Genomic DNA, 22847 nt, shown 5'->3' with positions numbered 1-22847 from the left:
ACCAGTCAGGCCATATGCTCTAGCGAGGGCAGCTAGGGAAGCAGGCTGCCTGGTTTTCTGTGTGTGACCCCGAGTCCTGGAGGAGGCCCTGCATGCACCTGTTGTCTCCATCCTGTGATCTTTTGTCTTGTCCTCCTTTCTCTGTTCCGTATCAGCAGCTTACTCTGACTGGCATTCTTAGCTCTGTTCTGTTCTCTGCCTGTCTTTGAGTCCCTTCCCATGCCACACACATGCTAGAAGCAAACCTCAGCCTCCCCCAGCACCCTGAGCCCACAGCCCATGGCCCCCTCCTCCCGGTCTCCTACACCCTTTACATGCACTGCTGGCTTTGAAGGGTTCATCCAGGGCATCCCGCTACCTTGATCCAGACCACTTGTGAGCTAGGACTTCACAGTTTGTTCACTGTCAGCCTTTGTCACTGGTTTCAGCCTGCGAGCCTGAACCTCTGCTTTCGCTCCCTGGGCTCCCAGGACAAAGGCTTGATGCCCTAGTGGGGCAGCCCGGGTGCAGTGACAACTGGATCCTGCTGGCCTCCAGGCCTTGCTAACTTTTCCCCCAATACTGCATTTGGGAGCTCCCTCTGCTGCCCTGGGAGCCCCAGGCCAGGTCCCTTTTACTGCAGGGAGTCCTGACACTGCCAGGTGTCCGCCCCCACTGCCCATCCCTGAGCTGCCCTCAGCAGCCCTCTCTGTCCTTAGGCCACGAATGGCGGCAGCAGCGCCTTCAGCGACTACTCGTCCTCAGTCCCCTCCACCCCCAGCATCAGCCAGCGGGAACTGCGCATCGAGACCATCGCTGCCTCCTCCACCCCCACACCCATCCGCAAGCAGTCCAAGCGGCGCTCCAACATCTTCACGGTACGTGACCTGCCCGCCTCCCCCTGCCCAGCTGCCGCACTGAGCGGGCAGGGCCAGCGCCGAGCTCGGGCAGCCCCAAGTCAGGAAGATGCCACCTGCAGCCTCTCTCTCTCACACAGAGACACACATGGCTGCTAGAGCTCCTTACTGGTCTCCCCAGGACCTTCCAGACTGTTCCTCTGAGCCCTCAAGGGGCTTCCCATCGCTGCCCTCCCTGTGTCCCCTACAGACCCTCCCCTCAGCCTCCCTCTCTCCTAGGCCCCCTAGGGTTTCCTTGTCAGCTTGAAGGGATCTCGGGACTCGTCTGGCCTAACTCCCGTGACCCCCTTTGATTCAACAGCTAATGAACCGGAGGCCGGAAGGCTGTTTGCCCAAGGCGACACAGAGGGTTAGCTGGCCGAGCTAGAGTCAGAGCCCAGGCCTCCCAGTCCGCCTTCTGGCTCTTTTTCCGTTACCCCACTGCCGAGGGGACAATCATGCTTCCCACCCACCGCTGTGATTGGTTTAACAAAGGCTTAGCCATCTTTTCCTGGGCTCCACCACGCTGCCTCGTTCCTCCCTCTCAGGTTTGTCCTGTCTCTCCCCATAAAGCCCCACACCCCCTGGGGCCTGGTGTGCCTGCCCTGCGGGGCAGCCCCTCAGTGCCTAGGCCCCCGGCCTGCCGACTCTCCACTCCCATCTCTGACACACGGGCCCACCCCACACTCTGGCCCTCCAGCCGGGCTTTGGCTGGACTCTTCCAGGAGTTGGGCCAGACAGAGGTGGGTGAGCACCCGTGTGGACTGTCACGAGAGCACTGTCCCTCCGCGTCACTCTCACTCCATGCGCCTCTTTCTGAGAGCCAGGGCTTGGTGCCAGCCTGGGCCTGAGTCCAGCCAGCCAGGCCAGACTTTCAGGACCTGCCCAGATAGAGCAGCGCTCCCAAGCCTCACTCATTCACTTGCCTGTGCCCTGCCTGGCTGCCTGCCCTGGCCATCCGCGCCCTTCCCTTCGGCCACCCCTCATCCCCCTGCGCTGATGACCCTCTGTGCTGACAGCTCTGCTGCGCACCACCCTTTCCCGCCCTGGCCCCGCCGAGACTTGCGGCTGCTTGTGTCTCTTCACACCCACGGAGATGCACAGAGCCTTGGTGGCTGCCTGCTTGTGCCCACACCTGTTGCTGCCGCCAGTACTGCAGGGCCCCGGGTGCCTGTGGTCATGGTGGCCACTCGTCGCCCTGCCCCCTGACATCGTGCCTCAGTCATCCGCTGCCTCACTTCCATTCTTAACCTCCCCTCCTGCCCCTGCTGGCTGGTTCTGTGACAGCCCCAGGGCATCCCATCTTCCTCTGTCCCCCTACCCGTTCCGCCTGCCTTTGCCAGCCCATGGCCTCCTTGCCTTGGCGCCTGTGTGCTCCTGCCACCCTGTGCCCTCTGCTGCCTGCCTCAACTGTGCTGTCCTCCCTGCCATCCCTGCTGCTGCGAGCTCCTGGCACGGCCTTCCCTCTGGGCCCTTCCATCCTCTCCATCGTCAGTCACAGTGGTGACTTTATTTTCCCTTTCCATTGTTTCCATGGTGACCTCACTTGCACCAGTGTCCCTGAGGCGGCCTTGAGACATGTCTGTCTCTGTAGGTGTATCTTGGGACCTCCCCCTCTCATCATCACTGTTGGGGCCACCCCTCTTCTCCCTCATCATCCTCACCAGCCAAGTCACACCTGCTCGAGGGTGAGCCCCTCGTGTCCTGCCTGCTCTGTGGCTGGTGGCCCCCTCCCCTGCTGGACATGGTTGTGACATCCCCAGTCTTCTCCCATGACTTCATGTACTCATTTTGTTGCCACTCTTGCCCCCATCCTATTCGGGGGGAGGGGAGGTGCCCCTCTGGGCTCCCAGGGGTCCTCTGGTGGTTGGGGGCCTCTTAGTTCACCAACCTGGCTGGGGTGGGCTGCACCCCACTCCCCCCAGCCGGCTCTTCTGTCTGGGGACCTGGTGGCAGCGGTTCCATCACCTTCCTCCTCCCTGGGCTAAAGGGGCAGAGGGCTGTGGTGGTCCGGGCTGTGGAGCCCAGGAGGGGCCCAGGGGACAGGTGCTGACTGTGGAGCTGCCGGGCGGCGATTCCTCTCCGGCGGCTCTTTGCCCAGTTCTTCCTGCTCCCTCTGGCTGTGCTTTCTCCCACGCTGCAGTTGCAGTCCTTTGTCCCCTCCCTGTGCCCTTGGCTCCTGGCAGCCTGGGAGAACAGGAGGGATGGGGTCCGGGCTGCCAGTGGCAAACCTTCCCTGCTGAGATGGACTGCTCAGCCCGCGTCTGCCCAGCAGGTGCAGCCGCCGCCGCCGCCGCCACTGCCGCCTCCTCCCTCCTCCCTCCTCCTCCTCCCCCCTCCTGCTCCTCCTCTTCATCCCGCTGCCGCCTCTCCCCAGGCGCCTGGGTCTCTGCCCTCACCAGTGCTGACCGATGTGTGCGGGGCTTGAGTATAACTTGCCAAAATCTTTATTCTTTCGATATTTGCAGATATGTGCCACTGTTTCCAACTTTTCATCAACAAAAAGGCCTTTCCAACTCCTTCCAAATTAGAAGACCAGGTGGTGACACACAGCACCTCTGGACATTCCCCTGTGCGGGGCCGGAGGCGGGCCGGGCCCTGGGACTGCTCTCAGATGAGAAGCGGCCGCCGAGCTCCCCGCTCCAGAGACCCACGGGAACCTTTGTCACTAACCCCACCCCCAGGGAAGGCTAGGAGCTCTGGAGCCCGCGCTGAGGGCTGCCGGGGGACCAGGCCCGGCTGGACGCTGCGCCAGGCTCGCTGCATGGAGAAGAAGGGAGCTCAGCCCCACACCGGCGCCGGCAGTGCGACAAGGCCCAGAGGGCGGGGGAGTCCAAGCCTGCTGGCCCAGCTGCTCCTGGGGGGCGCTTTCCTGCCCCTCCCCTCCTCTGCTCCTTCCTGCATGGACTTCTGCCGTTCCTGCTCCTGCTCCGGACGCCGCCGCCGCCACCACCGCGCTTGCCTTGCCCCTTCTTTTTGGCCTCCCCTATTTCCTAGGATCCACATTCGGGCGGACTCTGGCCCAGGAGCTTGGCAGGGCGCAGGGCCTCTTCTGGCCTCTCTCCTCTCTCTCTCCATCCACTGTGTCCCTTGGGCCACACCGACATGCTCGGTGCCACGTGCCATGTGGTGTCTGTGCCGCAGACGGGCCGCCTGCCCGCTCACTTCTGGACTTTGCTGTCCCTGGTTGTTGTGCCCTGTGCTCCTGGCCAGTCCTCAGCCCCACCGTCCACCTCTCCTCGACCCCTTCCTCTTACGCCCCAGCCCCTGGGCTGCGTGCTCCTCGTGCCCGCGCCCTCGGTATTCGTGTCTTTGCTCTTTTGTAAGGGGCGGGCCCAGCTCAGTGACCTGTGCTGCTCTGTATGGTGCCGTGTGTAAGAATAAACCCGTTGGAATACTCATGGTCTCAGTTCCTTAGTTCCTTCCCGGCCCGCCGCCTCGGCCTGACCCACTGCTAGGGCTACCCAGGAGGAGGGAGGCAGGAGGGAGGGCTGGGAACTCCAGGTGGGCACTTCTCCCCAGCGGACCCAGGGCCTCTTTAACACGCCTCTTCTTCTCTCTTCCAGTCTCGAAAGGGTGCTGACCTGGACCGGGAGAAGAAGGCTGCTGAGTGCAAGGTGGACAGTATCGGGAGTGGCCGGGCCATCCCCATTAAGCAGGTCAGCACTTTCCTTCCCTTGTGGTCCGAGGGCAGCTGTAATGAGCCTCAGGAGGTGGTAAAGCATGGTTTTTCTTGGGGCTTCTGTGATGAGGAAGGTGGTGTTAGAGGCGACCTTAACGAGACACAGGTAGGAAGCCTGAGGCCCAGGCCCCCTTCCCTGGGTGGTCTCTTTCTGGGCACACAGCTCTGCCTTTTCTGGGCACACACTGCTCTCCCTTTTGCCACCAGAGGGCAGCAGAGAGCTACTCGCTGTCCTCCGTGGGTCGCTCTCTCAGACCTGCTGGTTCTGGAGTTCAGTCTGGAGAGGGTTGAGTCTGGGCTCTGTGGCCTAAGGCAGAGAATTTGCAAAAGAGTAACCTCAGGAGTATGTGTTGAAGGGGATACCGAGAGCTAATCCTACCTCAGGTTTATTGGCATAGTTTTTTTGATAGGAACCTCTGTTCGTTTTTAAAGAAAAGCTTAGCTGAGATGCCGCCTCCTAATCTCTCCTCCTGCTCCTATCTGAGTCACTACCTGGGAATGTTGGGCCACCTGAAGCCTGGGTTCTCCCAGGCATCTTGTTGTGGGTCCCTGTGCTGGAAAAGACATTGAATAATGGAGAGTGTCTCTGCTCAGAGATGTTGCTGTGTTGGGTAGGAGCCCCAGAGCTGCTGGTGGTGAATGGGGGTAGAATGGGAAGGTGTCTCTATGGAGCCTGGGCAAGGGCCTGAGGGGCTAAGGTGCCCATGAGGACTAGGGGGCAGTAGCTTGGTTGTTACTCTGTTGTACCCTTTGTGATATTGGCTTGGCATGGATTTTCTTGGGATCTGGTGTTTGGAGAGGTTGCGTTGCCAGGCTTTGACCACAGAAGAGACTGGTGTGGCCAGAGCACCAGAGGTTGGCTTGGCCAGGGCCTGTGGTCAGGTTTGGCCCTCTTGGGCTGGGGCTTTTGGGGCCTGAGAGCAGTGTGATCTCTTGAGGGGAGAGGGCCAGTCAGTGTGACTAGGAGTCATGTGGTAAGGTTGGACGTGTCTGACCCACAATGAAGGTCCATTCACAGTGAAGAGTCCCAGGAACTATGTTGGCCCCAGAGGGCAGGGGGAGCCACTGGATGATCTGGGCCCTGCCTTTTCTACTTTATCTCTCCCTTGAAATATCCATTGTGTTTATGTCTGGCAGGGACATTCCAGTTGGGGCAGCCTACTACGAGGTCACCTGAAAAGGCTGAAGGCACAGAGTGGCTGCAGCCAGAGTCCTTTCCCCGCCCTCCCCATCCCTGTGTGTGCATGCGCAGAAGCGTGCATGTGTGTATCTGTGTGCAGAATCAGTCTCCACACAAACCTGTTGATGGTTTGATCTCATTTCGCTGGGTACCTGTTTTGTGGGGGCCTCTTGCCAGGTGATGCTTCTGTGCTTTGGGCATAGGATCGTCAGCTTCCTGCTTGGGGGTGGGGAGATGTAAGGGAGGGAGTGTGCCTTCTCAGTGGATGTGTACACACACCTACACGCATTCAATAAGTAAATGAGAACACTTTCCTACGGACCCCACACACTCCCCTTCCTGTCTGAGCGTTGTTGTAGCTGGGGGCAGACTGACTTGTTCTCTGAATCCCCCACACGGGTGGAAAAGGGAGATGTGGGGTGGGGTTGGAAGCCCTGTGAACCTGCACCTGGGGTTGTGGTCCAGCCTGGGAGTTACCTAGGTCATTGTGTGTTACAGTCTCAGGGACTCTCAGTAGGAAGATCCCGTACCTGCAGTCAGCCCTGAGTGGTGCTGCTGAGAGGCCTGTGCTCCTGATGCAGCCACAGGACTGCAGCACAACCTTTGAGGTGTGCCCGCTCCTTCCCATTGCATGGTGACCATGCCGACAGGGGTGGAGACCTGTCCCGATCACCTCTTCTCCCAGCCCAGTAGCCACTCCTGGGCTTCCCGGCTCTGGGACCTCCCTGCTGCTTGCTGGTCCGACCTGCCAGGTCTGCGGCCCCTCCCCTTTCCGCCCTCCTGTCCCTTCTCCCCCATTCCTGTTCCTTCCCCTCCCCCCAGCTCCTGCTGGGAGTGGAGATTGCATTTCAGTTGCCATTTGCATTCCCAATCAATCCGGACTCCGCAATTAAGTCGGCTGGCGGAGCTGGGAGGGAGGCGGCAGCGGGAACGGTCCTCTGGGGGCTGTCGCCTCCGCACCGCTCCCATTCCGCCCCAGATTGCTTCCTGCTCCGCCGTGCGCAGCCGGCCGGCCAGGGAGGGGAGCAGGAAGCCCTGTAGCTCCTCTCCCTCTCGGAACATGAGATGGGCGAGGAGTGGGGGAGAGGTGCAGGGTAGGTGCCTCTCTTTGCTGGCCCTGCTTTCTGTTTCCTGGTGACTGCTGTGCGGGTGGCTGGGGCTGGGCAGGTGAGAGGTGGGCTGGAGAGGGAAGTGGGTGGCAGGTTGAGTCCCCACCAGCGCTGGCTTCTCCCCGCCAAGCCGGAGCGCCCCGCCCACACCCTCCATCTAAGGAGCTCATTACCACCAGTCCCGGGCTCATCTGCTTCCTCATGAAGAGGGGTCCCTGGTGAAGGAAGAGAGTCCTGACTTGTGATCCCATTCTCAGGGAGGAGGGAGGCCTGGAAGTGTCTGAGTGGGAAAGGTGGCTGAGACCCTAAGGCCGCGCTCCCTGTCTGTCAGAGGAAGTGGTGGCCAGAGAAGCACAGGATTTGTTCAATGCTATGGGGCTGGCTGGTGGCAGAATGGGGAGCAGATCCCCGTGTCCTGCCTTGATAGACCCGTGAGGAAAGGGCCCCAACAGTGAGCATGATGAGGGACATGGAGGGAGGGCTGGGTTCCGGTGGGTGTGGACTCTCCTATCTAAGGCTCAGGGGAGGAAAGTGCCCCGAGTTGGGGAGAGGAGTCATGACATAAGGAGCACAAGGTCCCTGGCGGGATCTCTGCCCAGGATGCTCACTCTAGGCTCCTCCTGTGCCTTCTGCTCGCACGTGGTCACTCTTTTTTTGCCTGCGTTCCTGAGGTGGAGTTGGGGATGATTCCCTGGGGGTGTCTCCAGAGCCTGATGGCCTGCGGTTTTCAAGGGGCACATGTCCTTTGCTGGGGGGTCAGGGGAGAGGGAGCTGTGGTACCGTTTGCTGCACTCAGCCGCACCTTGTCCCTGGCCGCTGACAGGGATGCCACACCCAGAGGCAGGTCACCAAGGCTTCACACGACTCTGCAGTCTCTTTCACAGACCACCGACCAGGGCTTTTTGCCTTTTGGAATGTCCCAGCCCTCCCTGTTGTCTAGTGAAGGTCCCATTAACGCTGCTTGTCTTCAGAAGCCTCTCCTGAGGAAAGGGGCTCCCACACTGATGGGGGACCAGGTAGCAGGATGTATCCTCAGACGGTCATGTACTGCAACTCTCATCCTGCATCCCACACGTCCCGCAATGACACCTGTCTGTTGGGGGTGGCCACAGAAGCAGGAGGACGAATGAGGGCAGGAGGGGTGGCAAGGCTGTGGGCTGTCTGTTGACAGGTGGAAGCCTGAAGTGAACGCTGCTCAGCTGCTGGAATGGAGTGCCCCTTCCCACTTCCACCTCACCCCACGGGGAGGGAGAGACCAGGCAGCAGATCCTATCCAGTCCAAGCCCTCTGGCAGGAAGAACTCAGAGGAGCAGTGCAGTTGAATCTGGTGTTTATCCCCCAGCCTTGGGCCTCAGGACCATAAACTGAAGACAGAGGGACTGCCCGTTTTTTCACACCTGAATCTTAAACCCTATTTTCTTGGCTCTCTTGGGGCAGGGCCCTCCATTCCTAAAGAAGCCATTCCGGGCTTCTCTGTCTGGGCTCTGCCTCCTCTAAGTGTGGGCAGAGCTCATCCTTTTTAACACCATTGGGGTGGATCCTCTTTCCCACTTAGCACCCAGTTTGTGGATCCAACTGTGTTCCTCTCCCTGCTGTGGGATTTTTGTCTAGAAATCTCCAGGGAGCACTGCCTCTTCTCAACCCTCCTGAGTTTCGGGGTTTTGGAGGGTGGGGGTCCACAGGTGGTGATGCTGGTCCTGGGATGGGATCTCCCATCTGGCATCCACCCATGGTGCTGCTGGTTCCCTTCCTGACCCCCACCCCCACCACCAGCCATTCTTTTGTGCTGTTTGTTTTGAGGGAGAGAGCAGAGCAGGGTCAGGGCATCTTTCAGGAATTATCATTAGAGCAGCAGGTTTCTCCCAGGAACGAAGTGAAGGCTAGGGTAGGCTTTGTCTCATTTCATCTTCTGAGTGGGGTCCATGTCCTGACTTCATTATCTGCCAGCCACACAGTCTTGGGGGACTTTTCCCCAATTTTTCCAACAGACATTTATTGAGTGCTATGGCCCAGGCATTGTCCCAGGTGTTGAGACTTTTATCAGTGAATAAAACAAAAAATCCTTGCTGTCATGGAGCTTCTGTTTGTCTTTATACCCATCTAACCTCCACATTTAAAGCATCTTACTGGCTTACTCAGGGAGTTTGGTTGCTGGGATGGAAGGCTGGGTCTTCCTGCTGCCTAGCTTGGGAGGTCTGGGGCATTCTTGGGACAGTTAGGGAGTTTTTCTGCCTTGTTCTAGAGCTACTACGGGTGGCAAAAAGGCCAGGGCCCTACTGAAATCTCTGCTGTTGTTTCACCCCGTCCCTCGGAGCCACATGGGTAGGAGCAGGGTCTGAATCCCTGACTGTCTCCTATTGTTGAGGTGGCTCCACACCCTGGGGAAAGAAGACACCCACCCCCAGAACAGCAGTGCAGGCTGCTTACTGGGATGGTCAGGAAGAGCCGGGTTCTGTGGAAGGATTTGTCTTACTGGTTCTCCCTAATTCAGCCTTAGGTCCTTAAAGGCCTCTGCCTAGACAAAGCGGCTCAGGAGCAAAGGGATAGAGGAGAGTATTACCTAATGACACTGTGACCTTTTTGTTCTCTGTGATGTGTGGGGCTGGCTCCTGGTCTCTGATCGGACCTCTGTTCTCAGGGTATCCTGCTGAAGCGGAGCGGCAAGTCCCTGAACAAAGAATGGAAGAAGAAGTATGTGACGCTCTGTGACAACGGGCTGCTCACCTATCACCCCAGCCTGCACGTGAGTCCCCAGGAGGCGCTCGGTCCCGGGGGTGCGGGGGGACAGGGATAGAGGGAGACTCACAGAATGGGGGTGGGGGCCGGGCTCCAGGATTGAAGGGAAGCAGACCTTAGTGATTCCAAATGGATCTTCCCTTGAGAAGGAGCCTCACTTTGGAGGCGTGGGAAGTGCACAAGACCCAGGCCTGGCCAAGCACTTACACAAAGCCCTGAGTGTAGCTGAGCCCTGTGAGGGAAGCTCACCACCAGAGACAGTCACCCCGGCTGATGCTAGACTGGCCTCTCCCTTGCCCTCTGGGCAGCCAGGCTGTACAGCCCCTATCACAGTTGTTTAAAGAGCTGGATGCAGTGCACTTACACGGAATTTTTAAAGTCAGGGTGCCAGTGTTGCCAGAGAGTTGTCTTTGGTTGGGCCATCAGTGGGAGAGCCCCAGGCCTCAGGGCCTGGGATGGTAGAAGATGAGATGGCGGTTATGCAGGGCCGTTGACAATGGCCTGGGGCCTTGGACAGAACCTCCTGGGAGGAGAATGGGAGTGGCATTGTTTGCGGGAAGAAGGGTCTGGAGGGTGCATGGCCTATGCCCCAGTTGGGGTGCTGCCGTGACTGTAGAGTGGCCCCTATGGCAGCTCCCCCCATCCTTCCTTCCTCCCTCTCCCCTCACTGCGTGGCTCCAGCACACAGCTGTCACCAGAATCCATCTCTGTCACCACCCCACTGTGGGGCTAATGAGTTCTCCTGTGAAGCCCCTCAAGCACAGCACGTGGGCCGGCCCCACCCCCCGGCCCAGAAGCCCTGGGCCTGCCTCAGAGGGTCTCTGCTTTGCCTTTGAATCTGCACAAGATGTCAGGGAGGCCCGACCTGAGAGGTGCTGGGCTCCACATTTCCAGCCATAATCGGGTCCTGAGGGCATTGCCCAGACAGCCCTGTGGAGGAAGCATGCAGAAGAGGCCTGGCATGGGAAGAGCCAGCCTTGGGGGTCTTTCTCCATTCAGGCCAAACCCCAGCCTGGTCGTCCTGGGTTTTCTCCTTATCAGATTACTTAGCTCAGGGGACAATGTCAGTTAGAGGTTATTTCCTTCTAACTCCACAGGATAGGACCAGGTGCCAGGACACCAGGTAGCAGCTGTACCTGGGAGATTGGAGAAGGGATGCCAGCCATTTAGTACAACAGGCTCCTCAACTCCCTCCTCGCCCCAACCCCACCCTCCTCTTCACCCTATAGACCTTGCCCTGGCACCTAGTCCTTATGCGGGACAAGGCTTTGTTACTGTGCCACAGAGCCCCTAAGGGAGGGGCCAGAGGAGCAGCACCAGGAAAATGAAGTATTTCCCAGTTAAAAGGGTCCAAGAGGGGTCATGCCCACTCACAGACAGGAAGTCCCAGATAGTAGTGCAGATGCCAAGAGGCTGGCACATCCTGCCTCCCAGCCAGCCATACTGCACCCCACTGGACACGGGGCAGGCATGCACATGCTGTCTGCTTGTGGCCATCTTGACTGGGGAGCCTGGGAACTCACTTACTGGACAACCCCAGTTTCCCTCCATGTAGGGGTGGCCTGCCCCTTCTCTCCCGTCCCTTCTGGTCCCTTCTCATTTGTAAGACCCTAGCTTGGTGTGTGGTCTATGCTTTCTGCTTGCCCCAATGCCCCCAGATAGTGAAGGAAGCCCAGGGGCAAAGAGGATGGCAGAGGGGGTCTGGGGACATGGAGGAAAGAGTTGATGTTGGGTGGGGCTGGGTTTTGGTTTCTGTATAGGAAAGAAAGGGAAAGCTTTGAGGGAGTGCTGTTTTCACACACAAGCTGGAGAGCAGAGGCTCTGTGGGTTTGGTGGCTTGTCAAAGTTACCTAGCCAGTGGCTGAGCTGAGATGGGGATCCATGACTTTGACTCTCAGCATTACCTGGATTTTTCTGCACTTGTCAAGAGCACCTGCCTTTGGGGCTGGCTGAGAAACTTGCATCAGGGTTGGGAGTCGGAGTCCCCCTGGGAGTCCCCACGGGCATCGCACGGGGTTGTGCTGTGTGTAGCCGGATGTGCTTCAGGGGCCTGTGACAGGATCTAGGTGCCAGGGGCTTCCAGACCTGTCCTTGCGTCCTGCGAGGTGAGTTCTAAGAGGCGGGCAGTTCGACTGGCCTGGCACCCCAGGTCCCAGCCCCACCAGGCCCCATTTGCTGTCCTGGCCACAGGAAGTCGTGAAGAGGGTGAGAGCACGGGCCCCCAGTCTGTTGGTAACTGCCTTCACTGGCCGCCCACAGGCTCCGAGGTCAAACGCGTGTCCCTCCCCCACACCGGATACCAGGAGGAAGTGGCAGGCGCGGATGGCACTATCCCTGCCCTGTAGATGCTTCCTTCTCATCAGGAGGACAGGTTCCCACGGAAACCGCAGCACAGTGGAAACAGAGAAGCCGTGCTTCCAGGGTGACACTCAGTTCTCGGGAGCACTTTGCGTTCTCGCGAGCACTTCGCTTCATCCTGCTCTCCTCATGCTGCCTTTGTTCCTCTGCGTGGCTGCTGTTGCCTTTCCTCCTCCATTGCCCCTTGGCCACCTTCTTCCAACCTGGGCACGCTCTTTAGGTGCCAGCAGTGACCAGGCAGCCTCCTTACTTGTGAGCAGCCAGCTTCCTTCTGTGGCTCTCAGATGCTAAATCCTGTCACAGTGTGGAGAGGAAAGACCTCCAGTGACTCCAGAGGCTCAGACAGAACTCTGGGCCCATTCTGGCTCTCCCTCAGGGATAAGTCTTGCCTCAGACCCGAGGGCAACAGTGCTGGTGACTGGCCTATTGACAGAGGCCAGGCGGGCTGTGCGGGCACAAGTTGGTGGGCAGGCCTTGAGCTTTGTGCCCAACTCTGGCCCGGCCCTGGAGAGCCTGCCACAGCCTCCCCCATTTTGCAGCCAGCGGAGCCATTCACACAATCACCTTCTGTTAATTCTATCTGCAACATCAATTAAATTGTTTGTAGAAACTAATTGAATGTGGCTTAATCACACATCTTAATAGCTTTCCACGCTCTGAACTCGTTGTTAATTCCAGTAATAAAACGAGATGAGAACGCTGGCTGGGTAATTAGCGAGGAGGCTGGGGAAGAAATTGCTGTTTGATGGTGGGTAATAAAGGCAGCCGTGGTGACCGCTCTCCTGAGCAGCCGCTGCCACCACCACCACCACACTCCCCGTTCTGCTGACGGAGGGAAACGCTGTTGCTCTGCCCCTGAGGTTCCTGTCCCTGCTGTTACTCCTCTCCGCTTCTCGCCACACTCTCCTCCAGGCCCAGGCCCAGGCCCAGGCCCCACCTCTCAGCTCTGGGCCCCGGAGCTGGCCTAGCACAAGGGTATGGAGTTGAGAACTGTGGGTGTGGCCTGCCTGGGCACACAGAGCATCTGTCTGATGCAGTCAGACATGCTGAATTGGGAAGTCCCTTCCCCTTAAGCCAGTTTCAGCTCCTTGGCCCTGAGGGAATCCCTCTGTCCAGTTCTTGTTCTTGGCATAGGGTCAGCTTCTCCTGCCACGTCCCAGCCTGGGTATCCCAGGGCTGTAGTGGGGCCAGAAAACTGTTGCAGCTGCTGTGACCTCCTTGTGAACTAGAGCAGCCCAAGCCCCTCCCTCAGGAGAAGGACTGCAGCTGTGCCTTTGGCCCAACCAGCTGTTGACAATTGTCTGGAGCCACTGAACCAAGATGTGATTGTGTATAGGGGCCAAGGATGGGAACAAGCAGGGACTGGGGATGAGTATGTGCAGGTACCAGGGACGGGAACCTGCAGAAGCTGAGGCTGTGGGATGGAGGTGGGAAGAGGGGTGAAACAGTGAAGTCACATACTGGACAGTGGGCTGAAAGCAAAACCCGAGGGCCAGTGGTGACTGGCAGAGTGGTGCTCAGTTTGCTGGAGAAGGATTGGATAGAGGTGCACTGGGAGGGCGGGAAAGGGGTGCCTGGGTTCGTTTCCTTCCCAGCCACCTTGGTGAGGCCCAGAGCTGGGGAGAGAGCCCTGTCAGTGCTCAGCAGAGTGGGCTGAGAGGTTGTCCCGCCTTGGGCGGGAGACTGCTCTGGTTAATTTCTCAGTTTTGTCGTTCTGCAGTTCTGAGATAGTGAGCAAAACCTCAGAGCACATGTGCCTGAGGCCAGGCACCTGGCACCGTCCCTCACAGAGGAGTAGGGGTGGCAGGAGGGCACAGACGCAGCCCAAGGCTGCAGGAGCAGCAGTGGCAGAGGGCGGGGGCTCCTCCTTGAACACACCTTCCAGAAGCAGCTCCTTTCCTCTGGTAGGTTAGGCCCTGGTCATAGCTGCCTTGAGAATGAAGCTTGGCCAGACATGGAGCTGTGGGCAACATCCAGCCCAGCCACAGAAGTGCAGGTGGCAGGTGTTTAGGGAGCTCTATCTCCTTCTTTCTAACTGGTAACTCTTGGTGACCTGGGGCCAGGTGACTCATCTACTCGATGTCCTTGTTGTTATTCCCAGGCTGAAGGGCAGCCCTTAAGCCCCCAAGAGATCTGCTGCCCTGCTACTGCTTCCTAAGAGGCAGAACTCCCATCTGCTCTTTTAAGCAGAGGACATTATCCCTTTTCCCTGAAGCTAAAAGGGTGAGAATTAGAGAAATGGGTGAAAAGCAGTCTGCTGCCTGGAGTGGGTCAGAGTGAGAGGTCTGGGCATCACAGGACAGGAAAACCATGTCAGAGACGGCTTCTCTTATGGAAGCTCTTTGGATGCCAAACACCCCAGATATGCTCATGAAGGGGAAACGAGGAGCTGATTTTATGTCTAATCAATGTAATTCAGTCAAAAGTTAAGTCAGCAACATTGCCCAGATTCTTCTCTCAGGAAGGTGTGTAGACCCATGGGATGAAGTTTTTGCCATGCTATTGAGGATGCGAGCTAGGGATGACCAAGGAGTGTGACGAGGACATGGAAACAGGAGTCAACAGTCTGGAATGAAGACTAGAAGCAGTAGGGAGAGCTGTGGCTGCAGGCCAGGCACCAGCTTGAAGACAGGAAGCTGCAGGGACAGAGGGCTCTGCAGGCCCCATCCACCCTGCCACTCGACCATGGTGCTTCTAGGCCAAAGTCTAAATGGAGGGCAGGGAGAGTCCAAGTACAAAGTGGCTCCCACTCTCCAAGGCCCTCCAGGATGCTGACTCTAAGGGAGGGTGAGTTCCTAGGCCTAGGACAGGCTTGAGAAGCCCACATATGGAATATGACCTTGAGGATAGGAAAAACCTGGGCTTGAATCTGGCTCTACTACCCTCTCATTGTGTGAGCTAGGGCAAATTAACCTTCCTAATCCTGTTTTTTCAACTACAAAATAGGTATAGGCTAGTTGGTTAGCTCAGCTGGTTAGAGCATGGTGCTAATACACCAAGGGCTGGGGTTTGATCCCTGTACCAGACAGCCATACACACAGAGAAAAGATTGCCAGAATAGGTATGGTAATGCCTCCCTGAGGCTGTTGTGAATAAAATATATTTGTGTATAAAATATCCTGCTCTAGAGCAGTAAATACCTGGCACACAGGTGGGCAAATGAGATGATGATGACGATGACTACTGATAATCTGTGGTATCTGTAAAACCATGGGCCTGTTGCTGTATTCCTAAGTCCAGCAAAAAGAATCAAAGGCTTCCCTTCAAACTGTTCAACAAATATTTTTTAGCAGGTGCTGTTTTAAGGATTGGGCACTATTCTAGTCTTTAAAAGGTACTTAATGCCCAAGTGGGGGTGGAATCTTCTGAAATAGGCTGAAGTCTGGTGACCAGCCTCCTAGCCCAGCCATGCCTATCCTAGAGTTCCTCTCCTCAGCCATATGGGCTCCTTTGCGTTGCCTCTTAAGCCATATTCCCTAAGGGGCCCCAGGCCACAGCCCTGGCTCCTGATCCGTAGGACCCTGACCTTGCCTGCCTTCCTCCCCACTGGCTGACCCCTGAAGAGCCACCTTGGCCACCATGGAGAGCCAGGTGTCATCTAGACTTGGAGACATTCTGTGGGCTTCAGAGTCCTGCTTCTAAAATTTGAGTTTTCTCTCTCCTCCCCTTACCCCAGGTAGCAAAGCAGGGAGAGACCTAGGAGTTGAGAGGGTTAATGTCAGAGATAATGGGCTGCCGAAGAGTGACCTGTCCTCATGAATCTTCGTCTGTCTCATCCACATGGCTTTTAGGATTACATGCAGAACATCCACGGCAAGGAGATTGACCTGTTGCGGACCACGGTGAAAGTGCCAGGGAAGCGCCTCCCCAGAGCCACACCTGCCACAGCCCCGGGCACCAGCCCCCGTGCCAACGGGCTGGCGGTGGAGCGGAGTAACACCCAGATGGGTGGGGGCACAGGTGAGGTGGCTGCTGAGGTGGGGGCATGTGGAGAGCACTGGAAGCGTGCAGAGTGGCTGCAGCAGGGCTTGGGAAGGCAGGCATGCTGGTCTCCAAATATGCTTGCTAGCCAGTGTCATACTTCAGTTATCATCTCAGCCAAAATGCAGTCCTGGTGGAGCTAGATGAGGTAGCAGCCAATGTCTAGAACAGCAGTTGATTTGGGTATCAGATTGGGCCAGCTAGCCTCATGTCTGGTACCAGTGGTCTTAGGGCCAATCTCTCTGAGTCTGGAGCCAAGACAGGTTGATGGGTGGGGGCAGGGCCTCTGGATGCACAGCCAGCATCTCAGTCAAGCTTGCCATGTGGGACAGGGAGGGTGGCAGGAGGGACAGAGTTGCCTGGGGCCAACCAGGCAAACATCCTCAGGTCTGCAGTGAGAGGTGGGGTCTCTGCTCAAAGAAGATCGAATTTAGAGAGGCATGGGAGGGCAGGATGTGCTGCCATCTGTCCAGTTGTCCAGAATGAAGAGTTAGGGACTGAGAGACTGCGATTGCAATAGGGCAGCCTGTCATAGGTCATGTTCTTACCTTTTCATGTGATAGTGTGGGCTCAGGTGAGAGGCACTGTGTCCCCACATACTCCCTTCCTATACCTGGCTCATTGCTCCTCCCACGGACTTCTCCTGCTCCTAGACCCCGCTCTTCCTACGGCTGTTCATCTCACACTCAATTCCCTCACTCCTAGATCTACCTGGGCTCCTACACCCTTCCTCCCAAGACTTCAGTATCCTTGATATTGGCCAAGACCAATGGATATTGTTTTCCTTGGGCCCAGAAAAAGCTGCTCCAGACACTGCCCTGCCCTGTGTCCCTGTGGCCTGCCCTTAGGAGTCAGCTCCTGGCAGTATAGGGTTCTAGCTGGGGTGTACTACCTTCCTCAGAGGGCATGTGGGGGTGTCTCTGCTTGTCATAATGACAGGAGGGTGCTACAGAGACTTAGTGGACAGGGGGCTGGGGATACTAAGTCCCCTGGAATGGATGGGACAGACCCCAAACAATAAAGAAGTGCCCCACTCAAAATGCTGACGGGACTCACACTGAGAAAGTCTGGTTAGGGGAGAGTAAATGAGATGAGAGCCTCCAAGTGTGGCCCTTGTTTGAGGTGAGGCACCTTGTAGATATTTGGCTCCCTCTTATGTGGCCACCACTGACCGGACTGGTGGTGCCAGGGGAGGACCTGACATTGCTGATGGAGATGTGCCAGGTGCAATGGATGTCTCTACACCATGCCCCAGGTCCACAGCAGCTGTGTGAAATCAGGGTATTGTCCCCATTTTAATGAGGAAACAAAGGCTGAGAGAGCTAAAGAACTTGTCTATAAAATCCCACAAGAAGTGGAGAGTGCTAGGGTTTGAACATAAGTGTGGCTGGTTTGAAAAGCCATTTTCTTTCCTCTATGCTACCTTGAGCTCAGAAAGAAGCCCTTGACAGGTGCAGAGGGAGAGCTCTAGTGGATGGAGAGAAGGAAGGAAACTAAGGAGGAAAAAGCCCGTCAACCACCCATCACGGTCGTGTGCCAGAGCCTGCTGCAGGGGTGCGCTGGGGCAGTGGGGGGAAGGAGGGGTGGCAGCTCGAATGGCAAAAATAGGAGGTCACATGCGGTCCTCAGTGCTCTGCCCAGACAGTAGGTCAGAACTGCTGGGAGCCCTCTGGCATGACTACCAGGATCTCCCAAAGCTGCATGCAGAAAGCCAGAGAGCCCCATCTGGTCAGCTTTCTTATAGCCTATCAAAGAAGACCAAGTTCAAGTTTATGGAAGTGGGGAGCCTCTCCTTGAAGGCAGGTGGCAAAAGTAAAGCTGGGCTATTTCCCCAGAGGGAAACTAGAGGGAGAGAAACAAGAAAACACTGTTCTGTCCCATTCCTAGGGCTGGATATCCTTCACCTGGGGAGCCAAAATGGTATGGAGGAGGGAGCTGCCACAGACTGGCTCCCATGATTACAGCACCTACACACAGGAGCACACAGCCAGCCGGCGCTTACCCAAGCCAGCGTCCCGCAGCCGCACGCTGACACCGACCCTCATGCACACTCACACATGTCTCTCGCTCACCGGGCGATGTTAACATCTCATTATCTTTGTTACTGTAATTACATTATCCGCTGCTTTATGCAGAATTATCCTCCGAGGACTAATTGATGGCTCCATGTTTAATTCATTAATCATTAGCATCAAATTCGACAATTACAGTGCACACTGATTGTGGGATTGCAGGCGTAATGAGGGGAGAATTAACAAAGAAAAGGAAAGCACTTTCCCTCCCTCAGGGTTTTGGGTTGGGGGGCTTGGGGAGGAAGTTGAGCCTGTGATGTCTTTGGATGGGGCTAGGGATGAGGGGAGAATACGATTTGGAACCTGGGAGGGAATGAAAGCAGGAGGGGGTGAGGAGAAGCAAAGTGTCTGAGAAATTAGGGACTGAGTGTGTCCCCCAGAAGGTTTCCTGAGGGACAGGAGAAAGGCTCAGTTAGGAGGGATCTGTTAGAACAGAGTAGGGGAGCTGGGTGGGATTCTGAAGAGGTGGCCTCAACACGTTACATTAGGGGACTGGAAACTGCGTAGACTGGCCTACAGTCTCGGTGCCACGTGTATATTACTAAGCACTTAGTATGTGCCTAGTCCTGTTTTGAGTGTTACAACAAATATAAGAAACATAAAACGTGTCCTCTGCCTTTAAGCATCATACTGTCCCCAGAGCACTTGGTATGTGTGGCCTGTTCCTTTACCTTGTAGCTGCTTCAGCTCGTGCTTGCTGCCTGTGGGCTTCCAGAAACTCAGCTCCTGTGCTGGCAGGGCTGGTATGAGACCTCGAGTTTGCCATTTCCCTGGTATGGCCTTGGCTTGCTTTCTCCAGCTTTGGCCAGCTCCTGGCCCCTTCTCTGCTTTCCTACTGTCAACACCTGGCTAGCTCTTCAGCTTAAAGTTTTGAACTCAGGTTTGGCCAGCTTGCCCTTAGATCTCACATGACCATTTCCTTCTGGTCTCAGTCACCACCTTCAGTCTTAGGAGGGATAAAGAAGGGGAGGGAAGCTTACGTTCTCCCAGCTCAGGCCCTTTAGCTGTTAAAGGCCTCTGAGGCCTATGGCTGTTCCCAAGATCTCTCTGGAAGGGACCTGCAGCCTGGAGAGTGAGGCCAGGAGAACTGAGGGTGCTCTGTCCTCCTCCCTCCACTGCGGCCATGCGTGCCCCAGCCCTGGCGCTCCTGGAGCCTTTGGATCCCCTTGGCTCTCCCATTCTTCCCTGATGGGAAACGAAAGATTAATTTTCTCCAGCCCAACAGGATAATTACTAATACTAATTAGACATAATTACTTGAATTTGATACACTTATTTCTAGTCAGAATGGCAGCAAAGCTGAGGCAAAGCAAATGGCATATCTGGACTAGAATGTAGGGTGCAGGGGTCTGAGGCAGGAGGGACAGGGAGCTGGGCATAATGGCCAAGCAGCACTGCAGCAGTGGGTGTAAGCACCACACCCAGCTCTCTCCACAAACCAGGAGCTCTCTGACAGAGACCTCTTCCAGTTTTCAGATCACAGTGAGGGGACAGAGAAGAGAGTGTGAAGGTCAGGGGATGGGCTGCTTCCTAAGGCATGGAGGGCCCATATGAGGACTCTGGTGCTCCAATGACCCTGGCCCGCCACCTGGTAAACCCAAGCTCCTCTCATTTTTAGTCAGTATCCTGCTGGAATTTCTCAAGCTCTGCCCCATAGCCCTATTTTCAGGACAGTATCTCTGTGCACCCCTCCCCCGGCCTCCCCTCCCAGTCTGACCCTTCCCCCCCAGGTGCCCCCCACTCGGCCAGCAGCACATCCCTGCACTCTGAGCAGCGCCCCCTCAGCAGCTCCGCCTGGGCTGGCCCACGCCCCGAGGGGCTGCACCAGCGCTCCTGCTCCGTTTCCAGCGCAGACCAGTGGAGTGAGGCCGCTGCCCTGCCCCCAGGCACACAGCACCCTGGTGAGTGGTGGCTCTGCTGCTTCCCACCCTCTTCTTGGACCCCATTAAGCCACAGAAAGGAGGGGGTCTGTGCAGCATTCTCAGCCTGGGAGGCTGCGATGGGATGGTGCCCAGGCCAAGGGGCGGGGCCCAGCTGAGCCCTCCAGCACTTGTCACAGACACCAGGCTGGAGGGCTGGGTACCAATGTCCTCTTAGAAATGGAGTAAGGGCTCTGTCCCTTCTCCAGCCACCATGTGTGTGACTTCCTGCCATTTACCCTCTTCACTTTCCCCAGACCCGCCCCTGCCACCGGCTGGCGCTAGAGTCCCGCCCTCTGCAACACCTCCTCCCGCCCGTCCCCAGGCGGCACTGGTGGCGGCTCCTGCATCCCCATCAGCCCCCCCGCACAGTCAGCTCATCAGCCTCTCCACAGGGGGACAGGGAAGTGGCTGAGTAGGGAAGTCGGAGGCTGAGGGCTGTAAGCTGTGTGAGAAGGCAGCAACTTGCCCACTGCCTTTGAGAAGGAGGGGGTCCCGGTGGAGTTGTCCTGAGAGGTTGTTTTCCCACCTGTGCTGCTTCCCTCGGATAGGCTGAGGCCCAGTCCTGTCCTAGGTGTGTGGGTAACTCCACCTCCTCTCTCTTATCCGCCTCCTCTACTTCCTTCCCTCGGTTCTTTATCGATTTCCCCCTTGGTTTCCCTGTTGTCTGGCTGTCTGTCTGTCTATCTCTCTCTTTCTCTCTCATTTGCTTTCTTCATTCAACCCTACTCTCACCCAAATCCTAACCTTTTGGCCACAGACCCTGTCGGCAGTTCTGAAGGCTAAAAAGGAATGGGGACAGCTCTCCTATCCTGTCTACATCCCCTTGTTGCAAGTGAAGGTATAAAGACAGGGAGGAGACAGGGTGTCCCACTGCCCCCCCCCCCCCCAAGCCAGTAAGCCAGGAAGTGGGCGGTGGCAGCCAGAGCAAGCCTGCCCTCCAGCCGTTACTCCAGCTGAGGCACATTTGCTGTTCTCTCTGATTTGCCTCCAAAGACCCTCTGAGACCCCCCCTCTCCTGGGAGCACTAAGGCCTAGACCCAAGCTGTGCATGCCATACCGAGTGAGGAACTGGGCGATTATAGCACAGGGTGTCTCTGCCCCATCTCCTGATGCAAGTGCAAGCCCAGGGGGAAGTGAGTAGGAGGTCACCAGCCCAGGGCTTGTGCTGGCCTTGCTGAGGCCTATCTGTTGAGTCTGGAAGGAGGAAGACAGGGAGGGAGGGAGCATGTCTGCCTCTAATGAAGTTTGACATTTAGTGGTGAGCGCCGGGCGGGGTGTGGGAGACGGAGCTTGATTAGCGCGCTCTAATTGACAGTAATTAGGCAGCTCCCTGATTGTTTCTAATTCTGCTATTAATTGTGAGGAGCGGGGAGTGTGATTGAGGATAAATTTGGTGCTGAGCTGCTGGGGCTTCAGCTCCCTGTGAGTTCCCTGGGCCGCCTTCCACCCCTCCAGGCTGCAGAAGCGGTTTCCTCCCTTTGCCTTTCTCCTGCTCTGCCTGAGTTTCCTACTCTCTCTCTCCACATTCTCCTCCTTCAAGGCTGGTGAGCTTTGGGACTGGGAAGCCTGGGCAGACCCTTGGCCTGGAGAGATGGTGTAGGTCTGGCTCCCCTGGGTGTGGCCCAGCTACTGTTGGCAGGACTGGTCTTTTCCTCCCTGTGCCCTGCACCGCCCCCTCCTCTGCCTCCCCTGTTCCCACACTTCTCCAACTCTCCCTCCCCCAGCCAGTGGCCCAGCTGAGGTGCTCAGTTCCAGCCCCAAGCTGGAGCCTCCCCCATCTCCCCACTCCAACCGGAAGAAGCACCGGCGGAAAAAGAGCACCGGGACCCCCCGACCAGATGTCCCCAGCAGTGCTGCTGAAGGTTAGGGGGACCTAGGGGGAAACCGGGCACAGGAGGTGGGCAATGGGACTTGGCGACAGCACCTTAAAAGTAACACCCTTTTTTTCCGTATTAATGGATTAAGCCCTGTCTAGTAACAATTTCTAATAAAAGTAGTTCCACAACTTCTTTTGGTAATTTAAGACTCAGTATCTTAGAAGAGTTCTTTTTTCTATTAACTGAAATCCTTTCTGTTGAAATGTGAGCTTACTTCTTTTATTCTTAAAGAAGATAAAAGCAGGCTACTACTGCAGTAGCTCTTCCAAAACTTGTGAGGAGGACCTATGTTTTCTGTGACTCTTGTATCATCCATTGAATTTAATGAGTGCTGGGTACATAATAGGTGCTTAATACATGTGTACAGTTTGGCTGAGTCTCTCCTTAGTCTTCCTTAGACTGTGGAATTCCAGGTCCTTTAAAGTTCTTCCATAGGACCTTTCTCCTCATCTTTTATTATTTATGGTGCTGCTTCTCTGATTTTCCCCAAAGTATCTTCAAAACCTCCCTCCTCTCAGTGATTGGAGTCTCTTTGCTGCTAAATAAATTTAACTTCTATAGACTCATAATTTCTCATTTCTGCTCTAATTGTCAGGGTTAGGGGTGTGGGGCAGGTGGGGTGGAGATCTCCTTTTCCAGCCTGCCTGTGACACAGTGATGCTTAGTGTTCATGGCACAGGGTACCCCTGTGGTTCAGGGAATTGAGGCCCACAAATGATCAAGGAGTTTGCGTAGTCCACAGGCTGGGGCTGAAAGCAAGGTGAGTCACAGTGGTGGTGCCTGGGGTACACATAACTTTTAGTTATGTGGGAAGGCAGCTCTGTTAAGGGTTCCCGAGAGCAGGAGTCCAGCAGAGGAGGACTTCCAGAGGATGTTGGTGGCAGAGAGGTGAGAGGCTGCCAGGGGAAGAGATGCACTGAGGGTTTACAAGCAGAAAGGGCTCAGCAGAACATGTGGCTGGCTCTGGGGCCTCCCCACAGGGACCTATGCTGTCTTTCTAGCCTCCATGATGCAGTCACACTGATTGTTAGGAATTGCTCACCCATAAGGCAGTG

General features: G+C 56.5%; 1 protein-coding gene across 9 annotated transcripts in view; it reads left to right on the top strand.

Moving 5' to 3' along the window:
• The window catches only part of AGAP3 (ArfGAP with GTPase domain, ankyrin repeat and PH domain 3), a 54095-nt gene that overhangs the window by 27998 nt on the left and 3250 nt on the right, over positions 1-22847 (top strand). For 4 of the 9 annotated variants that reach the window (XM_063099298.1, XM_063099302.1, XM_063099301.1 and 1 more), the window contains exons 8-13: positions 699-857; positions 4442-4534; positions 9485-9589; positions 15732-15900; positions 19724-19894; positions 21640-21777. In XM_063099298.1, coding sequence (XP_062955368.1) covers positions 699-857; positions 4442-4534; positions 9485-9589; positions 15732-15900; positions 19724-19894; positions 21640-21777 — 835 coding nt within the window. Of the gene's footprint in view, positions 1-698; positions 858-1197; positions 1246-1272; positions 1424-3343; positions 4275-4441; positions 4535-9484; positions 9590-15731; positions 15901-19723; positions 19895-21639; positions 21778-22847 lie in introns of those variants that run through there. The other 5 variants (XM_063099305.1, XM_063099303.1, XM_063099306.1 and 2 more) reach the window with 4 other exon arrangements.

The sequence above is a fragment of the Cynocephalus volans genome, chromosome 6 (assembly GCF_027409185.1).
Source record: "Cynocephalus volans isolate mCynVol1 chromosome 6, mCynVol1.pri, whole genome shotgun sequence".
Lineage (NCBI taxonomy): Eukaryota > Metazoa > Chordata > Mammalia > Dermoptera > Cynocephalidae > Cynocephalus > Cynocephalus volans.
Note: the sequence above shows the minus strand (reverse complement) of the source record. Positions and strands in the feature narration are given on the sequence as shown.